Below are 21,728 nucleotides of genomic sequence, written 5' to 3'. Positions count from 1 at the left end.
ATGGTTAAGATCAGACTGTATTTAGATGTAGCTGTCATATAGACCGATATGCCGATTAAGGGTCTGAAGCTCATAAAAGCATTATTTGTTACCCAATTTTGTTGAAATTATAATAGACCACTCAATGTCCGTGCCAAATTTTGGGTGCCTAACTTATCCAATTTTCACTGGATTGTAGCGAAAGGGGGTTTACATACATATACCCGAGGTGGTGGGTATCCATAGTTCGACCCGGCCCGGTTCTAAAATTTCATTTTAATAGAAAAAAACAACGTTGAAATTACCTCTTGAAATGCGTAGAGTATTTTAAGGTCGGTCTTTGGACTTTATTGACTTGTTTTTTGTTATGTCTGACGTTTTTTCACGGCTCGACAGAGGAATTACTTGTTAAAGATATTAGTCACCTTTTAGTGATGTCCGGGCCATAAATATATCCATCCACATCCGAGATGTTTATGTATTTACATGCCCTGTATGTTTGTTATTGGAGTTCTCTGTTGATGATGGAGTTTCTTGTCCTCCCCAAAACAATTGAGGCAGCCGCTAATGTTAAAAAAAAGCGTCTGCATCTAAAGCCATCTAACCCCATAAGCCATTTGGCGACATAGCCGATATTTGTTTATGCTGTCTATGCATTCCCCTACCCCCCCTTCTCCACCATTACACCTAGATTGGGATATGTTAATAACATTGGATGATGTTTGTTTATCCGTTCGTTTGAAATTGGAAATATTATTCATGTACTGTTCTTCTCATCTCTAATTGATAGACAAACATTGGGCCACAAATGGAGATCTTCTAATGCATGGAATGCTAGAGAAAGCAACTCCAACGTTTAGATTGATGCGCCACTTAACATTTAACACGTGCATGAGACATGAGACATGGTGGATAAAGCAGCAGCTAATGTTTGATGGGATGCATGAAGGGCTAAGATACATCTTCCCCGATTTTTTTTTGTAATGGCATGAGTACGTGTCATGTAAATAATCAACATTGACATCATTTTATGGGAATCCATCTTGACTTCAACACCTTTTTGTAAGGAATGACCGGAAACAATGCTGCGTGTCAAAGTTGTCGAGGGAAAATGCATAACAACGAATACCATGGGCTAAAAGGCCTAAGGAAATTTGGGAAAGATCAACTGCAGGGGGAGTTAATGGAGATGGGTAAGAAATGATGAAATCATGCAGCACAACATGCAGCCATAAAGGGTACAAAGGTAAAACAATTGGAATTGTAACAGAAATCCACAACAATTTTTTTTTTATATTGAACAATACCAAGCAAACAAAATCTTTTAAGTTAGTCTGAGATAAAAACTGATAAGGGAACCATTTAAGTTTAGCCATTAACAATATATTGTTTTCTCTGGAAGAAAAATGCTGATGACGTAACAATTCCTGCACTCTGGAAAACTTTCCACCAACCCCCAAAAGATATACTTCAGGAAGCTCTAAGTGCAACAGCGAAGTGGCCTACTAAAAGTGGTCTAGGTATAAATCCGTGCAAGACAGAAATAGTTCTTTTCAGCAGGAGATACAAGTTACCTATAGTGGAACCTGTCTCCTTGGGTGGCGAGAATGTTCCATTTACAGAAAAGGCAAAATATCTGGGTGTTATGCTGGACAGGAAATTGAACTTCAAATCCAATATTTTGGAAAGGGCAAGAAAGGCAACTCTTGCCCTATACACCTGCAAGAGAGACATTGGCAAAAGTTGGGGTTTTAGACCGCGTGTCATGCATTGGTTATACACTGTAGTTATCAGACCTATAATGCTGTATGGTGTTGTGGTCTGGTGGACGGTGCTTCAAAAGTCCACCTACTGCTCAATACTTAACCGAATCCAAAGGATGGCTTGTTTGTGCATCACAGCCGCACTAAGGACGACAACATCTGATGTACTGAATTAAATGCTTCTTCTAATGCCTCTGGTCAGAATGAGGTCCAAGTAGCAGTGACCCGACTAAACAACAACAAGGCAGCAGGAGCCGACGGGATACCCGCTAAACTATATAAGACAGGAGGCGACACGCTGATAAGGCGTATGCATCAGCTTATCTGCGCAATCTGGCTAGAAGAAAGCATACCCGATGATTGGAACCTCAGCATACTATGTCCCGTACACAAGAAAGGAGACAAGACGGAATGTGCCAACTACAGAGGAATAAGTCTCCTCCCCATCGCATACAAGACACTCTCGAGCGTAATGTGTGAAAGACTAGAACCTAAAGTCAATGAGATAATTGGTTCCAATCAATGCGGCTTTAGACCTGGTAAATTCACCTTGGACCAGATATTCACATTGCGCCAAATCCTGAAAAAGACCCGAAAAGGACAAATCAACACCTACCATCTCTTTGTTGACTACAAAGCTGCCTTCGATACTCCTTTACGTTCAAAGGTATTTCAAGCCATGTCTGAGTTTGGTATCCATGCAAAATTAATAAGACTCTGTAGGATGACACTTGCTGATACGCGTTCCTCAGTAAGAATAGGAAAGAAACTCTCCGAATCATATAATACCAAACGAGGTTTCAGACAAGGAGACAGCCTATCGTGTGATCTCTTTAATATCCTGCTGGAGAAGATTATACGAGATGCAGATGTGAATAGGTATGGCACACTAATCACAAGAGAACACATGCAACTCGCCTATGCCGACGACATCGATATCATAGGTCGGTCACCGGAAGTAGTAACTGCAGCATTTGAAAGAATCGAAAGAGAGTCAGTGAAAATGGGTCTGGCAGTAAATGGAGATAAGACGAAATGGATGGCTTCAACTCCCAAAAAGCCTTACACAACCGAACAGATAAAGAAAATGGAGAAAGTGGGGAACCACAACTTTGAGACAGTCGGTAATCTTATCTACCTCGGCACCGCCGAAACCAATGACACCCGTTTTGAGAATCCTGGAAAAGACCCGAGACAGAAAGATTCTTCGTAAAATATATGGACCAGTTTGCGTTTACGAAGAATATAGACGACGTATGAACCACGAGCTGTATTACGACGATAGCATAGTTACACGCATCAAAATACAACGGCTGCGTTGGCTAGGTCATGTTGTCAGAATGGAGAAGAAGCTCCAGCAAAGAAGTCTTTTGAAGGCAAACACGGTGGTACACGCAAACCGGAAAGACCAAAAGCCCGATGGAAAGATCAAGTTGTAGAAGACACCTCGAAACTTGGTGTGAGAGATTTTAGAATGAGCGCAGAAGATCGAGGCGCTTGGAACAGTATTCTACGTTCGGCTAGTGGAACAAATATTCTGTCGCAGCCAATTAAAGTAAGTAAAGTAATGCCTCTGGCTAGACAATTTGCAGCGACTTCAGACGTGAGGCTTAGTGAGCTTTCTCTTTGGTCATGTGGCGGGTACGGACACTGTGTTTTCCTTAATACAATATACGATGTTCCAGGCAGTGCGGATTACAACCTACCTGAGCCGCTTTTTGATAAAAAAAAGTACTGTACCACTATTCCTGATAGAACCGATTGGAACCACTATATCCCTGTTTATAGAAGTTACATAGACTTCAGTACGGATGGTTCCAAACTAGACGACCAGGTGGGTTTTGGGGTTAACTTTAAAGATCTAGAACTGGTCATATCGAAAAGGTTACCCGACCACTGCAGTGTGTATCAAGCGGAGATCCTTGCAATTAAGGAAGTGGTGGAATGGCTAAGATGTAATGTCATTACGACGATTGACAAAAATATCTTCTCAGTCAGCCAGGCAGTCATTAAATACCTGGAGAATGTATATCTGAACACAAAAACCGTCCTCGACTGTCGCAGATCTCTCAACGACATGGCTGAACAGTTCAAAATCCACCTATTCTGGGTGCCGGGCCACAGAGATATCCCAGGCAATTGTAAAGCGAATAACATTGCGAGACAAGGAACTACCCTACACATTTCAGGGATACTGGAATCTGTGGATATGCCTCTAACGACATGAAAGCTAAGTTTTCTGGATCTGGCCTGAAGGACAACGAATGATAGATGGTCACAAAAAATGGGCGGTGAGCATTACTAAACTATGTGGCCCAATCTAGACTTGAAGAGGTCTATCGCTTTGCTGTCATTGGCTAGACCAGACGTTTCAGTCATGGTGTCCGTCATGACAGATCACTGTCTAATCGGAAAACATGTGGAGAGACTGAGGGTTGCCAGCTACGACTTTTGCAGCTGTGAGGACATCGAAGAAAGAGAGACTATAGAACACCTTCTGTGTGTGTGCCCCGCACTATCGGTCAAAAGGAGTTCCACTTTAGGTTCTCATTTCTTTAAGAACCCGGAGGTGAACTTTCGCTAGTTGTGAGGCGTTTCAAAGCACTCTGGATGCCTCGAAGGCTGTGTGTGTGTCCCGCACTATCAGTCAGAAGGAGTTCCACTTTAGGTTTCTTTGAGAACCTTTCTGATTTAGCGGATGTGAACATTCGCAAGATGTTGGGCTATTTAAAGCGATCTGGATGGTTCAAAGGTAGAAACTAGAAGGCATCATCCTTCTTCTGTTTCTGTGGTATTACAATGGGCGAAAACGTCTAAGTGAGTCTGATGGCAGACTGCCACTTAAACCTAACCTAACCTTACTTTTATTTTAGTTTATTCTTTAGTATCAAACTTAAAATGTCTATATCTCTCAAAAAGAGCATTTCTCCATCAATTTGTCCACAAAATATCATTAAAGGTTATTTGTTTAAAACATTTTTTGAAGAACTATTATCATACTCATATAACCCCTTGTGTGGGATAATGCCCATATGCCTATGTTGTGTACCTATAATGTAAATACATTTCCTATAAGCAAACTCTTGAAACTGTTTAACATAGGGAAATTTAAACAAGAATATGTCAAAAATATAGATTTTTACGTTTCATACCTTTATTTAGATCTTCTCAAAACTATACGATTGCTGGTGTTACCAAAGTCTTCGTAAAGATCTTTGCAATGTTGAGTTGCAGCATCAAAATCTCTTCTTAGATCAGCACAATCTGGAATAAATCGAAAAAAAAATACAGTTTGACTTTGGGTCGTGCAATTAATTCTTAATTCTTAAAAAAACTGAAGACATTAAAGGCGATAGAAACAGTAGAGGACATTGATATGATGATGAAGCGGGTCACGAAAGCCCTAAACAACTCGCTTAAATCTAAATGTACTAGAAACAAACGGTATGCTGAACTGTTTGGTTTAAGGTAGGGTTGCTGCGGGCACCACAGAGCTGGGTCAACTAAATAGTGTTTTTTTTTAGCTATTATCATGTTGGCAACACTGTTTAAAACAGATCACGCACGTTTCGAGTTTTGTTTCACTGTCAAACTTCTTCAGTTTGGTCTATAATTAAACCATGAATCGTCTTACAAACGAACAACGCTTGGAAATTTTTGAATTTTATTATCCCAAATGCAAACTCTGCTAAGAGTTTATTTTTCACTTTATGGACAAAGATGACTTATGACTCAATGGGTACGTAAATAAGCAGAATTGTCGATTTTGAAGTGAAGATCAGCCAGAAATCCAGATGCATTCAGAAAAATTCACAGTTTGGTGCGGTTTATGGGCTGGTGGCATCATTGGAACGTACTTCTTCATAGATGATGCGAATTGTAATCTAACTGTGAATGGTAAAAAGATATCAAACTTTTCTTGTCCAAAATGCAAGAGCTTGACTTGCATGGCATGTGGTTTCAACATGACGGTGCCACCATGCCACACAGCCATTTGATTTCACGTGCAGAACCGGTCAATTGGCCGCCTAGATCGTGAAATTCACAGTTTGGTGCGGTTTATGGGCTGGTGGCATCATTGGACCGTACTTCTTCATAGATGATGCGAATCGTAATGTAACTGTGAATGGTGAGCGCAACTGTGAAATGATATCCAACTATTTTTGTCTAAAACGCAAGAGCTTGACTTGCATGGCATATGGTTTCAACAAGAGGGTGCAACATGCCACACAGCAATAGAGTTATTGCGGGGCAAGTTCGGTGAATATTTGATTTCACGGGCAGGACCGGTCTATTGGCCGCCTAGATCGTGAGATTTTATGCCATTTTCGGTGGGGCTATGTTAAAGCTAATGTCTATATAGAAAAGACCGCTTCAATTAAAGCATTGGAAGACCAACCAATGTTGATTGGTTACTCTCTTTAGGTCCTAAATATTCTCCTCCAACGACAAGAGAGATGTTCCCGCTAGCTGAGGGAGAAGATTGTGTCCAAACATGGGAGAATAGAGAGCTAAAAGAAAACTCACGCATAAAATTAGCTACATTAGTAGATAACCACATGCAAAAAACAAAGCCAAGCAGACGTGATAAGCTTGTGCTTGATACACTGGGAGAAACAAGGCGATTCTTAAAGGTAAACAAGGATATTTTGATACTATGGGCTGACAAAGGAGGAAAAACTGTAGCAATGAGAAAGAATGACTACGATACGAAGATGAGATCGATTTTAGGTGATATATGCACCTATCGGTGACTAAAAAGGGACCCAACTTCAGGGCCTCAGGCCAAAAATAATAAATTCATGGAAAAATTATTCAATCTTAATATTTTGATCTTGGAGGAAAAAAACAGACTCACAAGCCGAGTGGCTACGGCACCTGGGATATATGGACTACCGAAAATCCACAAAGCAGGTATCCCCCTAAGGCTTATCTGCTTATCCAAGAATTCTCCCACATATGGGCTATCTAAATATTTGACTAACATATTAAACAACTTGACAACAAATTCACAGTATAGCATTTAAGATGGAATCTAGTTTAGAAACAGGGTCAACGTTCAAACTGTCGAAAATACGGAGATACTTTTTTCATTTGATGTTATCTTCCTATTTCCAAGCGTACCAGTAAATTTGGCGATTAGGGTGATAAAAGAAAAATAGACTACCGTGGAAAAGTACACCAAGATCATAATCGATATATTTATAGAGATGCTTACATTGTGCATAAAGGACTCCAGGTATTTTACATACCTTGACAAGATATATGAGCAAAGAAAAGGCATGCCAATGGAATCCCCAGTGTCACCGATTATTGCAGACATCATAATGGAGGAATTGCTAAATGTGACAATGAAAAAATTAACCAAAAAACTAAGACTATTGACAAAATGTGTAGACGATATCTTCTGCGTGATTAAAAAACAGAAATGGAAAATACACTCGGAGAACTGAATTCATTTGACAAACAAATCCAGTTTACAATGGAAAATGAGAACGAGAACAAATTACCATATCTGGACACCATGGTTTATAGACAGCAAAACAAGCTAAACCTAAACTGGTACCAAAAGGATACGGTGTCAGGGAGATTAATTAACTTCCACTCGAAACATCCATGACGAATAAAGATTAATTCAGCAACAAATTTCATAGAGAGGGGTTTTAAAATCAGTGACAATGAGAACGAGAAGAAAATACGACAAATCCTTAGCTTAAATGGTTTTCCAAACAACACTGTAAACAATCTCATCAAACCCGTAAAAGAAAAACCTTCCAAGACGGAAAAGGAAAAATCGCCAAAGATATTCAAATCAAAAACTTACATCCCTGGCTTTTCGGAACGCCTAAAAAACTCGGATATATATGACGAGAATAATTATGGATTAGCATTCAAAAGCAACAACACCGTAGGCAATCTCCTTAGCAGGACAAAGACTAAAACAGAGAAAGAAGATAAGTCCAATGTAGTCTATAAAATACAATGCAATGGAAATGAGAGTTACTCATGTCGAATGGCATATGTAGGCACCACAAAATTCCCTGGGGAAGAAAACCGGGAAGGGACTGGCTTAGTCTTCCCAGAGTACTTGAAATCGGGGAGCTCTTTTTCTTCTACAGCGTCTTGGCAGTGTTATGCTCTTCGGGAGATATGATTCTCTTTCTAGCTTCAGTAGAAGTGCCTGGAATGTCAGTACTATCCCTTACAGCATCCTGCGTTTTCGCCGATTGCGCTGCCGGTACACACTCCTCTGTTTCCTTCGTCGTGTATCACATCGCTTTCTCGGTCTGCTTGTGAGCTTACCACAGCTATCGCTCACTTCTGCCATCATTCCGCCATCCTCATCTTTCAATTCGGCTGCGATAACATTTTCATTGACACTGTCGCTGTCTGAAAGTGAAACGGAAACACCACCCGTCATTATTGGCTGGGGACGAACTGTGCATCCCTCTGGTTTATACGTCTCTTCCTCATTTGTTTGTCTGACGACTGGTTGTGCGCTTGAAGGATTACTCTCGACTACAGGTGCCAAGACACCCACACCTATAGCAGGGAACGACAACATGCTACCGTCTGACGTCGCCACCACAGCTCTTGGGTCTTTGGAGTCTATTTTCAGGCCTACTCCTGAAAGGCTTTAAAATTTTTCGTAATTGATACGTATTTTTCTTTTCTTCTTCGAGGAGCGAAGTAATAGCACGTCCGCTCCACTCAACGGTTACTATATTGTTGTTGGTTAAATCGTCGATAATCGTCGATGGCGATATTCTGGATAGTAAATTGGACTGGAGCTTGAACAGAGCCTCGGGGAAAATAAGGCCTTTGAGGCTCTTTACTCCTGTCAGAAGCGTATACGACCTAAGTTAATGCACTGGCTGTACTCGGCGGTGGCAAGGCCAGTTCTGAAGTATGGCTGTGGTGACCGGTGACGGATAAAGGGACACATGTGCACAATCTAGACAGGGTAAATAGGGTTGCTTTGAGATTCATGACTGGGGCTATGGGCACTACTGCCACAAGGACCCTAGAGATAATGACGGCAATCCAGACGATCGATTCGTATATAAAGGAATCGGCAGAGAGGATTCTGTTTAGACTATCACAGTTTGACCTACTTAGAAAAACTCCAAACTTTTAATGTGCTCTCCAGTATACGGGTATGTCTAGTATACTGGAGAGCACATTAAAAGACCTGCAGACGGACTCAAAAGTAGGAACGGAAATAGTAGACTGCCGTATATATTTTGGAATACCAACTCTGACGCGTCTGCCATAAGGGTCGAATTAGGTTTAAGGATATTCATATATATTGGGTTGCCCAAAAAGTAATTGCGGATTTTTTAAAAGAAAGTAAATGTATTTTTAATAAAACTTAGAATGAACTTTAATCAAATATACTTTTTTTACACTTTTTTTCTAAAGCAAGCTAAAAGTAACAGCTGATAACTGACGGAAGAAAGAATGCAGTTACAGAGTCACAAGTTGTGAAAAAATTTGTCAACGCCGACTATATGAAAAATCCGCAATTACTTTTTGGGCAACCCAATATTTACACATGGATCTAAGATGGAGAACGGGACCGGTGGTGGCATATATTGTGGTGAACTTGACATCAACGCCTCTCTGCGGATGAGTGATGACTGCAACATTTTCCAGGCAGAATTCTTTGCGATAACTAGGGCATCAGAGATTGTGCTATCCAGAGGAGTCTACAGTGATAGTCAAGCAGCATTGAAGGCTTTAGTTGGCACGAGTATAAGATCCAAGGTTTTGGGTCGCAGTCCAGAAGTCTTAAATTGTCTTTAGAGGAATCATAACCTGACTTTATGCCCGGACATAAGGATATTATAGGAAATCGGAAGGCGGACATGCTTGCAAGATCAGGTGCAAGCCTTGCTTTTGTGTCAATATTGGAGTGATACCCTCCACCATACAAAAATTTTCCATGGAATTAAGGAGCGTTATAAGGATACATGTTTAATTCGCTTGAAATCAACAGCCGGATGGGAACAAACAAAGCTTCTGGGGGACGAAAGCTCGAAATTGAACCTAGATAGTCTGTTGTCAATGGAAAAGCCACATCTGAATATGGCTATCGGTTAAGTTATGGTAAATTAAGTAAACAAATGACTCGTATTGGCATTAAAAATGATGACATCTGTCGGTGGTGTTATGAGATCAACGCCTCTGAGGACAGCTTTCAATTTTTTTGTTAATGCCATGCTTTATATCAAAGTAGAAACAGGATACTGGGGTTTTTTTTTTCATTCAGGCACTGGAAGAACTGAGAGTGGAAATCCTTGCAGTCACAAGGCATTTGCTGAGTGGCTATAGAGAGTACGTTAAAGGACGGTTTGCTTTGTGAAGTGAATTCATCGGAAGAGAATAGGGCAGCTGAGGAATCACAATGGGCCTAAACCTTCCCAACGTGGATGTCTAGACGATCAGGTCTTGGCATCATCAAAACCTAACCAAACCTAATCTACCCAATTTCCGCTTTAAGGTCTTGAGCCATAAAGGACGCATTTTTATTTGTTTTTCAGTGTTAGGATTAGGTTAGGTTCAAGTGGCAGTCTGCCATCTGACTTATTTAGACGTTTTTGTCCATTGTGATACCACAGGAACAGCATAACAAGATGCATTCTTGTTCCTACCGATCGTTTTAAAAAGCCCAACAACTTCAGACAGGTTCTCAAAGAAATGAGAACCTAAAGTGGAACTCCTTCTGACTGCTAGTGCGGGACACACGCAAAAAAGGTGTTCTATAGTCTCTTCTTCTTCGATGTCCATACAGCTTCTATAAAAGTCGTTACTGGCAACCTTCAGTCTGTCAGCAGGTTATCCGATAAGACAATGACCTGTCATGACGTACACAATGACTGAGACGTCTGTTCTAGCCAATGACAGCAAAGCGGTAGACCTCTTCAAGTCCAGATTAGGCCACATAGTTTGGAATGCTCACAGCCCCCTCTTTGTGACCATCTATCATTCGTTGTCCTTCGGGCCTGGTCTTGAATACTTAGCCTATATGTCGCTGGAGGCATACCCACAGATTCCAGTTTCCCTGGAATGTGTAGGGTAGTTCCTAGTCTCGCAAGCTTATCCGTTTTACAATTCCCTAGAATATCTCTGTGGCCCGGCAACCAGAACATGTGAATTTTGAACTGTTAAACCATAACGACTCAGTGTGGCTGTGATGCACAAACAAGCCACCCTTTGGATCCGGTTGAGTGTTAAATAGTAGGCGGACTTTTGAAGACCCGTCCACCAGACCACAACCCCATATAGCATTACAGGTCTGACAACTGCATTATATACCCAATGAATGGCATGCGGTCTAAACCCGCAATGGCTCTCTTACAGGTGTATAGGGCAAGAGTCCTTCCCAAAACGTTGGATTTAAAGTTCAATTTCCTGTCCAGCAAAACACCCAACTATTTTGCGCATTCTGTAAATGGAACCTTCTCCTCCCAAGGAGACAAGTGGCACTGTAGGCTACTTGTTTCTTCTACTGAAAAGAACTACTTCTGTCTTGCTCGGATTTACACCCAGACCACTTTCGGTAGCCCACTTCACCGTTAAATGTAGAGCTTCCTGAAGTAAATCTCTTAGAGTGCTGGGAAACTTTCCCCTAACCGCAATTGTCACATCATAAGCATATCCGACCACTTTTACACCCTTTTCTTCCAGAGACCATAATATATTGTTAATGACTGTATTCCATAGTAGAGGAGACAGTACACCTGCTTGAGGTATTCCTCGGCTGACCCATCTTTTTAGATCCACAGATCCCAAGCCTGCCGTAATACATCTTTTAGCAAATAAATTATTAATAAACTTCCTAACGGTAGAGTTGATGTCACGTCGGTTTGACATTATTGAAGCACCTTCAATGTCAAGAAATGCTACCATTGTATATTCCTTGACAGCAAGAGAACCCTCTATGTAGCCGACTAGGTCTTAAAGGGCTGTTTCAGTGGATTTGCCTTTATTATATGAATGCTGCTGGTGGCCACCTTAGCGCAGAGGCTAACATGTCCGCTTATGACGCTGAGCGCCTGGGTTCGAATCCTGGCAGGAACATCAGACATTTTTCAACGGTGGTATCCCCTCCTAATGCTGGCTACATTTGTGAGGTACTTTGCTACGCTCTGCGGCACACCGCTCGGACTCGGCTATAAAAAAGAGGTCCCTTATCATTGAGCTTAAAATTGAATCGGATAGCACTCATTGACTTGTGAGAAGTTTGTCCCAGTTCCTTAATGGAATGTTCATTGACAAATTTGCATATATCGCCCTAAGCCAAGGAACCAGTCTATCAGACACATCTTGTAATTCAACTGGTCATACCTCATCAGAGCCTGGCGACTTAAAGGTGTCGAAACTTCTTATGCCAAAAGGATTTTCGGCTCAGACACAATTTCCCTAACAGCCTCCGACGAATGCATACCAGTGACAACCTCTTCTGGCGTCACATTGTCCATTGGAGAATTTGCCGGGAAATGTGTATCAACGAGTAGTTCTTGTGTTTTCTCACTAGACATTGTCCATACCTACTCTGACTTCTGAATATACCACACCGTAATAGGTTTCGAGGACAGAATTATCCTCAGCCTAGAGGCCTCAGATCTATCCTCAACGGAGCTAGAGAATTCCACCCAGGATTTGTTCGGAGCCTTTCTCAGCTCGCCCTTATATTTTCTTAGCTCAGCCTTGTAGATGTCCCAATCGTGTGGTGCTGTTGTGGCTTTTGCTCTGTAGAAGATTTCTCTGCAGTCCTTTCTTAGACCAACCAGATCTGGGGTCCAAATTGACGGTCGCTGTTTGCTCCTTGGCTTGGCACTAGGACATACTGACACAAGCGAGTCATTCAGGACCTTCGGGATTTGCTTGACCATTATGTCTATATGCTCCGCAGTTGCCACTTCCTTTTCTGGTCGAGAAGGGATAGTGGTGCAAAATTTGTGCCGAATTTTATCCCAATCCGCATTTCTTCTGTTAAGCCGAGGGACCACTTGTGCAGTATTTTCCCCAAGGCTGAAAATAATAGAACGATGAGAGAGAAGAGAAGCTGTGGTCATCCAACACTTCCCAGTCGCATATTCTTTCACGTATATCTTCCGATACAAGCTCACCCCTTTCGTTGACATCCGAACTTCCCCATATCTGGTGAAGTCCATTAGCATCACTACAATGAGTCTCTTCTTCCCTGCAGAATCGCCTTCAGTGTTTACATTGAAAGCTTTTACAGTTGATTGGAGCATATCAGAATAGCCTCTCTATCTCAGTGTACGAGTATAGTGAAACTTTTATCGTTGCATTAATCATTCACACTTACTCACCCAAGGTATAACCGCAAAACTCGATGGCTTTTAGATACGTAGGAAATTTTTCATGATTCAATAAAATTCTCAAACTGTTAAGCGTGGCATAGTTAGGTAGCAAAACGATTAATTCCATTTGCAAATTTTGATCTAACAAATCGAGAAAGAAATCCGCACAGTGTTCATAGAAGTTTTCCAATTTAAGGCAGGTAACACCAGTTTTGAAACCCACAAAGGGACCCCGCGAACAATGTTGCCAATTGTCAATGAGGTGCAGATGGCGCAAAGAAGGTATCCTCAGAAGAGCAGCTATAAAGTACCAACCAAAGGTGGGAATCCAAGTTGTCAATGTGTGTAGATGCTTAAGCTTGAAAAGAACATCCAAATCCACATAACATCTATTCTGCAATACGAGAGTATGCAAATTTTTGCAATTTTCCAAGGGCAAGCTTTTAATCTCATCCACTTTCATTTCCAAACTTTTGGTGGCCAGACTTATAATCGTTTGTGGATTTGTTGAAATAAAACGCAAGGCACGATCATCCAGAGTATCAATCGATATAAACTCCAATGTGTCGGACATCTGAAAATCCTCGAGAGCTCCTTTATAGCTGGTGAGACTTGAAATGAAGCTGACAATTTGATGGCCTTCACCTAGGATTTGTTTAAGGTTTTTAGTGGTCAATCCCATGCAAGAGTATAGCCGAAGTTCCTTTAGTTGGGGTGCTAAGGCAAAATCTTTGATTTCCTCAAAACTGGTATGAAGTAGAGTAAATTTTTGCAGATTTTTGCATGTAAAGGCTAGCAGATTAAGATTCTCATTGGTGAGTTCGATGTCAAAAATTCTCAGTTCCAATGCTAGCAGATTTTCCAAAATATACAAAAATGATCGATGATTCCTTAGCCAGTTTGTAGCATTAAAATGTGTGGTCATATTGAAAACTTTTAAAGGTCCTGCCATGCTGTTAAGAGGGAACTCTTCATCACCTCCATCACTGGGGGAGGAGGTCAACTCCAACATCTGCAATCCCAATTGTGATATAAGTCTAGAGATTTGTTCAAAACGAATTTTTGTGGAATATTGAAAATGTATGCTCAACAGCCTTAGAGATGTCATGGCAAGCAGGCCATCCAACACTTCCTTCTCTAAGAACTCCTGGTAGAAACGACAATGTGTCATTCGTAGATTTTGCAAAAGGGGCAAATTTCTCTTTAATATCTTCAGAACATAGGCAATGTCATGATCATCAAGGCAACATTTGAGGCTGATGAGATTTTTGAATGGCTGTATGTGCTGCAAATTGCTTAAGCTTAAATCCTGAACATCATCAGCATAGAGAGTAAGAAACTCCTGATAGCCGTCTCCATGAAGACGAACACTCTGCATGCCACAGCCACCCGTTAGAATATAAAAATTTTGTCTAACATCCACATAAACTTTAAGTTTGCCATAATCCAAGGGCCATATACAATTTTGAAATACTCTTCTTAAAATGCCATTGACTTGGGCCAGTCTTAATTGATCTTTGAAATTTAGATATCTATAGATGTGTGCTACAACATCATATCTACGAGTTATTGAATCAAAACCTTGCAATTCCATTTTCTTAGTAGTTTATTTCAAGGTGCTTTCACCACAATCACTGAGTCTACAATACTAAGGCATACCCACAACGCAGAGACTCATAATCAAAGTAGACAGCAAACATACGAGGAATACTAAGAATTCTTGCGTAGAACAGTAAAGGGGTGATATGAGAACTCTGCACAGTGGGATAAGAGGGCAAAAGCAGAATATCAGTAGCCATTTTCAAATGAAGTGCAATATCTGCCGTGATTTTTCGAACATATTCTAGCTCGAGATAATATTCAAGACATTCTTTTCAAAGAATAGTATAGCAAGCAACTTGTAAAAGTTAGGCAAGTGTGTGCTGTTTTTCAAAACACTTTGACTGGCAAGGTGGATCACGATTTCTGATACCCCATGTATCTTCATCAACGACTTTGTCAAATTGATTAAGGTGCTCTACATACCCAACGACTATTGAGTACAGTGTAGAGCACTCTACGAGCCTTCAGAATATCAGTAGCCATTTTCAAATGAAGAACAATATTTACTGTGATTTTTCGAACATATTCTAGCTCGAGATCATATTCAAGGCATTCTTTTCAAAGAATAGTATAGCAAACAACTTGTAAAAGTTAGGCAAGTGTGCGCTGTTTTTCAAAACACTTTAACTGGCATGGTGGATCGCGATTTCTGATACGCCATGTATCTTCATCAATGACTTTGTCAAATTGATTAAGGTGCTCTACATACCCAACGACTATTGAGTACAGTGTAGAGCACTCTACGAGCCTTCGATGTACTGTTGTTAATGTGGCCTAAGCACTTGCAGTGACATTCAAAGGATGTTCAAGTGCAAACAATTGGGCGATGTTGAAGTATTTGTTGTTCTTAGCTGTGATGATTAGCTTGAACACCACTCTGGCTGGAACTTTTAGCTCTGACTTGTGTGGTGTCCATCGTTACCACGAGAAGCTTAGTTGAAAGCTAGCGGGCGCGTCCACAGTTGCCGAGGGTGGAAAGCTTTCGATGTACTGAACGTTATCTTCATCAACGACTTTGTCAAATTGATTAAGGTGCTCTACATACCCAACGACTATTGAGTACAGTGTAGAGCACTCTACGAGCCTTCGATGTACTGTACGTTAATGTGGTCTAAGCACAAGAAGCAATTGCAGTGACATTCAAAGGATGTTAAAGTGCAAACAATTGGGCGATGTTGAAGTATTTGTTGTTCCTAGCTGTGATGATTAGCTATGAGCACCACTTTGGCTGGAACTTTGAGCTCCGACTTGCGTGGTGTCCATCGTTACCACGGGAAGCTAAGTTCAAAGCTACCGGGCGCGTCCACAGGTTGCAGAGGGTGGAAAGCTTTTTTTATGCGGAGTAGCTGCAAATGCGGACGCCGGCAGGTTGCGATTTTCGAGAGAAGAGTCTCAGTGAAGAGTCAGGTGGCAAAATTAAAAATTTTGCCCATGAACATTCCACTTAGAGACAGGGGCAACTTCTCACATACCAATGTGTGCAGTCCGATTCAAGTTTTTATGCTCAATGATAAGGGGCCTCCTTTTTATGGCCGAATCCGAACGGCGTGCCGCAGTGCGACACCTCTTTGGAGAGAAGTTTTACATGGCATAGTACCTCAAAAATTTTGACAACATAAGGAGGAAAAAACCACCGCTGAAAATTTTTTCTGATGATCTCGCCACGATACGAACCCACGCGTTCAGCGTCATAGGCGGACATGATAACCTCTGCGCTACTCGCTCTAAATTAAATACAGAGTGCAAATGATACTCGAGATGAAACAGCGAGTTATTGGCGCCTTCAAATAACCAATGGCCAATATCAGCGTCTGTTCCCAGGTTAGTGCGACACCTCTTTGGAGAAAAGTTTTACATGGCATGGTACTTAAAAAATGTTGCCTTCTTTTTATGGCCGAATCCGAACGGCGTGCCGCAGTGCGACAACTCTTTGGAGAGAAGTTTTACACGGCATAGTACCTCAAAAATGTTGCCAGCATTAGGAGGGGAAAACCACAGCTGAAAATTGTTTCTAATGATCTTGCCAGGATTTGAACCCACGCATGCTGCGTCATAGGCGGACATGCTAACCTCTGCGCTACGGTGGCTTCCAGTCAGGTGCCACTGGCTCCTTATTAAATACAGAGTGTCAATGATACTCGAGATGACAAGGCGAGTTATAGGCGGCTACAAATAACCAATGGCCAACATCAGCGTCTGTTCCCAGGTTAGGGGCGGCTGGAGGCGAATGTTAGATCTTGGAGCAAGCGGCTCGCCACAACGAGGGATACATGTGCAATCCCAAAAAACCCATGCGGTTGGGGCTCTGAGCCAGTAACCCGCCCCCGGAAAACTATGAGAAACAAAGGAATAGTAAAAACGGTCCCCCCCCCCAAAAAAAAAAAATAAAGGGCCATGATTTTTGGAACCGCACCTGGAATGTCCGCACTCTCTATAGAGATGGTGCAGTATATACGCTGGCGGATGTATTGGAGAAGCACAAGGCAGATATTACCGCTTTACAGGAAGTGCGATGAACTGGGAATGGCGTCGCAACAACACCAAACGGTGACGAACTATACTATAGCTGCCATAAAATGAGGCATGCGTTTGGCTGTGGATTTGTGGTTAGTCGGAGACTGAAACACTTTATCTCAAGCTTGACTCCGGTGGATGAGAGGCTAGCCACAATCCGCATAAAAGCCAAATTCTTCAACATCAGCCTTATTTGTGACCATGCCTCGACGGAAGCAAAGGACGAGCAGACCAAGGATATTTTCTATAAGCGCCCAGAGAGAGAATATGACCGCTGAGTGTGAGCGAATTAAGATGTACAGGAGTCAGAATGAAGTCCGGAAATTCTACCAAAGAGCTAAACATCAAACCTATGGCTTTGGTGCAGGCACATCCTCCTGCAGAGACAAAGAAGGAAATCTGCTAACTGACACAGATAATGTGCTGAGGATATGGAAAGAACATTTTATCCAACTGCTAGTGTCCAATGTTGGCGGCTAAGAGGATACCGCGGAACCAATCCCTGATGATGGTAAAGAATGTTTACCTCCTAGTCAAAATGAGGTCCAAGTAGCAGTGATCCAACTGAAGAACAACAAGGCAGCAGGAGCCGAAGGGTCCGCTGAACTATTAAAGACCGGAGCCGTCACGCTGATAAGGCTCATGCATCAGCTTGTCTGCGCAATCTGGCTAGAAGAACGCATACCCGATGTTTGGAACCTCAGCATACCAAGACCCGTACAGAAGAAAGAAGACAAGACGGAATGTGCCAACTGCAGAGGAATAAGTTACATAGGTACATAGGTGGTTCCGAACTAGACGACCGCGTGAGCTTTGGGAAGTGCTCTAATCATCTAGTACTGGTCATATCGGAAAAATGAAATGGCTTAAAATTCGCATCAAAATCTCTTCAGACAGCCAGTCTAAATCCCTGTAGAACGTATTTCTGAACACAAAACCCGCCTTCGACTGTCACAGATCTCTCAAGGGGATGGCTGAACAGTTCAAAATTCCCCTGTTCCGGGTGCCGGGCCACTGAGATATCCCAGGCAATTGTAACGCTGAAGAGCTTGCTAGACTAGGAACTACCCTACACATCCCAGGGATACTGGATATGCCTCTAGCGACATGTAAGCCAAGTTTTCAGAACCAGGCCCAAAGGACAACGAATGACAGATGGTCACAAAGAGTGAGCTGTGAGCATTCCAAAACTAAGTGACCTAATCTAGACTTGGAAGAGGTCTACCGCTTTGCTGTCGCTGGCTAGAAAAGACGTCTTAGTCATTGTGTCCGTCATGACAGGTCACAGTCTAACCGGAAAACATACGAACAGGCTGAAGGTTGCCCGAAACGACTTTTGCGAAAGTTGTGAGGTCATCGAAGATGAAGAAGAAGAGACTATAGAACACCTTCTGTGTGTGTCCCACACCTGGTAGTCAGAAAGAGTTCCACTTTAGGTTCTCATTTCTTTGAGAACCTGTCTGATTTAGCGGATGTGAACATTCCCAAGATGTTGGGCCTTTGAAAGCGATCTGGATGATTTAACGGTAGAAACTATTGGGTTGCCCAAAAAGTAATTGCGGATTTTTTAAAAGAAAGTAAATGCATTTTTAATAAAACTTAGAATGAACTTTAATCAAATATACTTTTTTACACTTTTTTTCTAAAGCAAGCTAAAAGTAACAGCTGATAACTGACAGAAGAAAGAATGCAATTACAGAGTCACAAGCCGTTGAAAAAATTTGTCAACGCGGACTATATGAAAAATCCGCAATTACTTTTTGGGCAACCTAGAAGGCATTATCCTAACTCTGTTCCTATGGTATGACAATGGACGAAAATGTCTAAGTGAGTCTGATTGCCTCTTAAACCTGACCTAACCTAACCTAGTAAATTATTTTTTTGGTTATATGATGAAGGACATGCTTGCTTACTTTGAAGTACCTAATTTCGTATTTCGGAAAATCCGGGCATATCTTCAAAGCAACGCTGTTACCAAATTTCATGATTTATGCCCTAGACGCTGCTAAGTCAGTCGATCACGCATGCGAATGCAAATTTGTCCATTAAGGAACTGGGGCAAACTTCTCACAAATCAATGAGTGCTGTCGGATTCAATTTTAAGCCCAATGACAAGGGACCTTCTTTTTATAGCCGAGTCCGAAGGGAGTGCCGCAGAGCGACACCTCTTTGGAGAGAAGTTTTTACATGGCAAAGTACCTCAAAAATGTTGCCAGCATTAGGCGGGGATAACCACCGCTGAAAATTTTTCTGATGTTCCTGCAAGGATTCGAGCACAGGCGGACATGCTAACCTCTGCGGTATGGTGGCCTCCACCGTCACGCAGGTTTTACTTTTTATTATTATTTAGTATACATACGATATGCTGTACTTACCTAAAGTAAAACCATTACATTGCAATGTCCTCAAGTTCAAGGGAAACTTCTCATGTTTAAATAATTTTTTAAGTTGCTTGATACTGTCATAACTCTGCGTGTTGAAAGTCAATATCATTTGAGAATTTCTTGCAAATAAATCAAGGAAGAAATCAAGTCCTTCTTCAAAGAAATTCTCTATTTTCAACGTTTGCACAGCCGTTGGGAAACCTTCGAAGGGCGCCTTTAAAACTTTAAGCCAATGGCAAATTATGTGTAAATTTCTCAATGCAGGTAACCTAAGGAGGGCGGCTATAAGATGCCATTCGTTGGTGGGTATCCACATTTTTAAGGTGTTGAGTTTTTTGAGCGATAGCAGTACTTGCAGACCCACATAGCATTTGGCATGCAACTTAAGGGTATGTAAATTTTCACAGCTTGCCAAGGGTATACTGCATATCAAATCGATTATGTGTTCCGGAAGTCTTGGAGAAAAGCATCCTCGAAATTGGTGACTCATAGCAGTCCAACGAATTGGCCGCACATCAAGGGTATCAATGAACAGTGACTGTATGCTTGCAGGCATTAGAAATTCCTCATATACTCCGGTGTAACTGGTAAAATCAGATCGAAAAGTTCTTAGCCGGTTAGGTTCACTTAGTATTTGTCTCAAATTTTTCTGGGTCAAGCCGCTGCAGTAGTGAAAACCCAAATCGTTAACACTTGGGGAAAGAACAAAATATTTGATTTCTGAGAACTTTGTTCGCCTCAAAGTCAATCGCTGTAGATTTTTGCAGGTTTCAGCCAGAAGTTGTAGGGTCTCATTAGTAAACTCCATTTTCGAAATTCTTAATTCCAAAGTGGAAATGTTTTCCAAGATATTTAAAAAGCCAGCTTGATGATTAAACCAGCAGTCTGCATCAAAAGGTATGTCAATTTCCAGGGTCTGCAACAGACCACCATGGGTTAAGGCAGACTGCTGGGCTTCAACCTCTCTAGACACTGAAGTCAATCGCAATGTTTGCAATTTCAAATTAGACACAATGTGATAGAAATGTTCATAAGTGATTGTTGGCGAATAGCTAAAATGTATACTCAGCAGCCTTAGGGATTCTATGCCAACAACATTATGCAAAAGCTCTTCCTCCAACAGTTCGCTGGTAATATGGCAGTTTGTCAACCACAAACTTTGTAGAAAAGGCAAATTTTCCTTTAACATTTGCAGCAATGGCCCCATTAAATAATTGGACATGCAACATTTTAAGCTGATGAGATTCCTAAACGACGTTATATTGTGGAAAGCCTTAAGAGTCGCCTTCTCCACACTGTCCGCATATAGGGTGAGAAAATGTTGATACTCCTCAATGTTGAGTCTAACACTACTGCCATCAACACTGGCATGGGCACTGGTAATCACATAATCCCTTCCCGGCATTTCATTGTAAATCTTCAATTCGCGATAATCTATGGGCCACACAAATTGCTTGAAAATAGTTTGCAACGGGGCATTTACGCAGGCCAATTTTAATTGATTTGCAAAATTGAGATATTTGTAGATTTCAATAACGACATCACAATTTCTTGATATAAACTCAAAGCCTTTTGAATTCATTTGCGGTTTTTTTTCGTAAATTTTTATTTTGGTGTATAAGCTACGAGCACTGCATCACAAGTGACGCAGCATTTGATGCTTATCAAGAAATTAACCCATACAATAACAGTAAGCCCTCGACAAATACGCAAATGCAAATTTTGCCCATGAGCATTTCATTAAGGAACAGGGGCACACTCAACATATCTATGAGTGTTGTCCAATTCAAGTTTAAGCTCAATGATAAGCGACCTCCTTTTTATAGGCGAGTTCGAACGGCGTGTCGCAGTACCACACCTTTTTGGGGAAAAGTTTTTGCATAGGCATAGTACCTCGATGTCGCCAGCATTAGGAGGGGATAAACACCGTTCAACAATTTTTCTGATTTTCCCACCAGCATTCGAACCCAGGCGTCTAGCGCCGTAGATGGACATGCTAATCTCTGTACTATGGTGGCCTCCGACAATTGGCTATGACAGAACTTTTGTTCCACTAGCCTAATGTAGAATAACGTTGATCGTCTCGACGTTATGTGTCGATCTAGCCATGTCCGTCCGTCTGTGGAAATCACGATAGCGTTCGAACGCGTAAA

The 21,728-nt window shown here is 41.6% G+C and overlaps 1 protein-coding gene across 3 annotated transcripts; it reads right to left on the bottom strand.

The window, feature by feature from the left end:
• Positions 1–4,690: 4,690 nt before the first annotated feature.
• Positions 4,691–21,198, bottom strand: LOC106081027 (uncharacterized). Of its 3 annotated transcripts, none has more exons than XM_059369037.1 (3): positions 19,567–21,198; positions 4,895–5,006; positions 4,691–4,811 (listed from the first exon to the last, which is right to left on the bottom strand). In XM_059369037.1, exons 1-2 carry the CDS (start codon positions 21,155–21,157, stop codon positions 4,897–4,899), a joined length of 1,701 nt encoding a protein of 566 aa, XP_059225020.1. In that variant the 5' UTR covers positions 21,158–21,198; the 3' UTR covers positions 4,691–4,811; positions 4,895–4,896. The 3 variants fall into 3 exon arrangements, with proteins under 3 accessions (XP_059225020.1, XP_013098152.1, XP_013098153.2); XM_013242698.2 differs by having other exon boundaries at positions 4,691–4,791; XM_013242699.2 differs by lacking the exon at positions 19,567–21,198 and adding an exon at positions 13,085–14,696 and having other exon boundaries at positions 4,691–4,791.
• Between the last annotated feature and the right edge of the window lie 530 nt (positions 21,199–21,728).

Source organism: Stomoxys calcitrans, chromosome 5 (genome assembly GCF_963082655.1).
Source record: "Stomoxys calcitrans chromosome 5, idStoCalc2.1, whole genome shotgun sequence".
Classification (NCBI taxonomy): domain Eukaryota; kingdom Metazoa; phylum Arthropoda; class Insecta; order Diptera; family Muscidae; genus Stomoxys; species Stomoxys calcitrans.
The sequence above is the reverse complement of the archived record's forward strand: the minus strand, read 5'-3'. Positions and strand labels throughout refer to the sequence as shown.

Coding starts and splice junctions, on each gene's coding strand:
- LOC106081027 (XM_059369037.1), bottom strand. CDS start 21,157: ATGAATTCAAAAGGCTTTGAGTTTATATCAAGAAATTGTGATGTCGTT. Junction 5,007..19,566: donor ATGTAATGGTTTTACTTTAG/GTAAGTACAGCA, acceptor GATTTATTCCAG/ATTGTGCTGATCTAAGAAGA.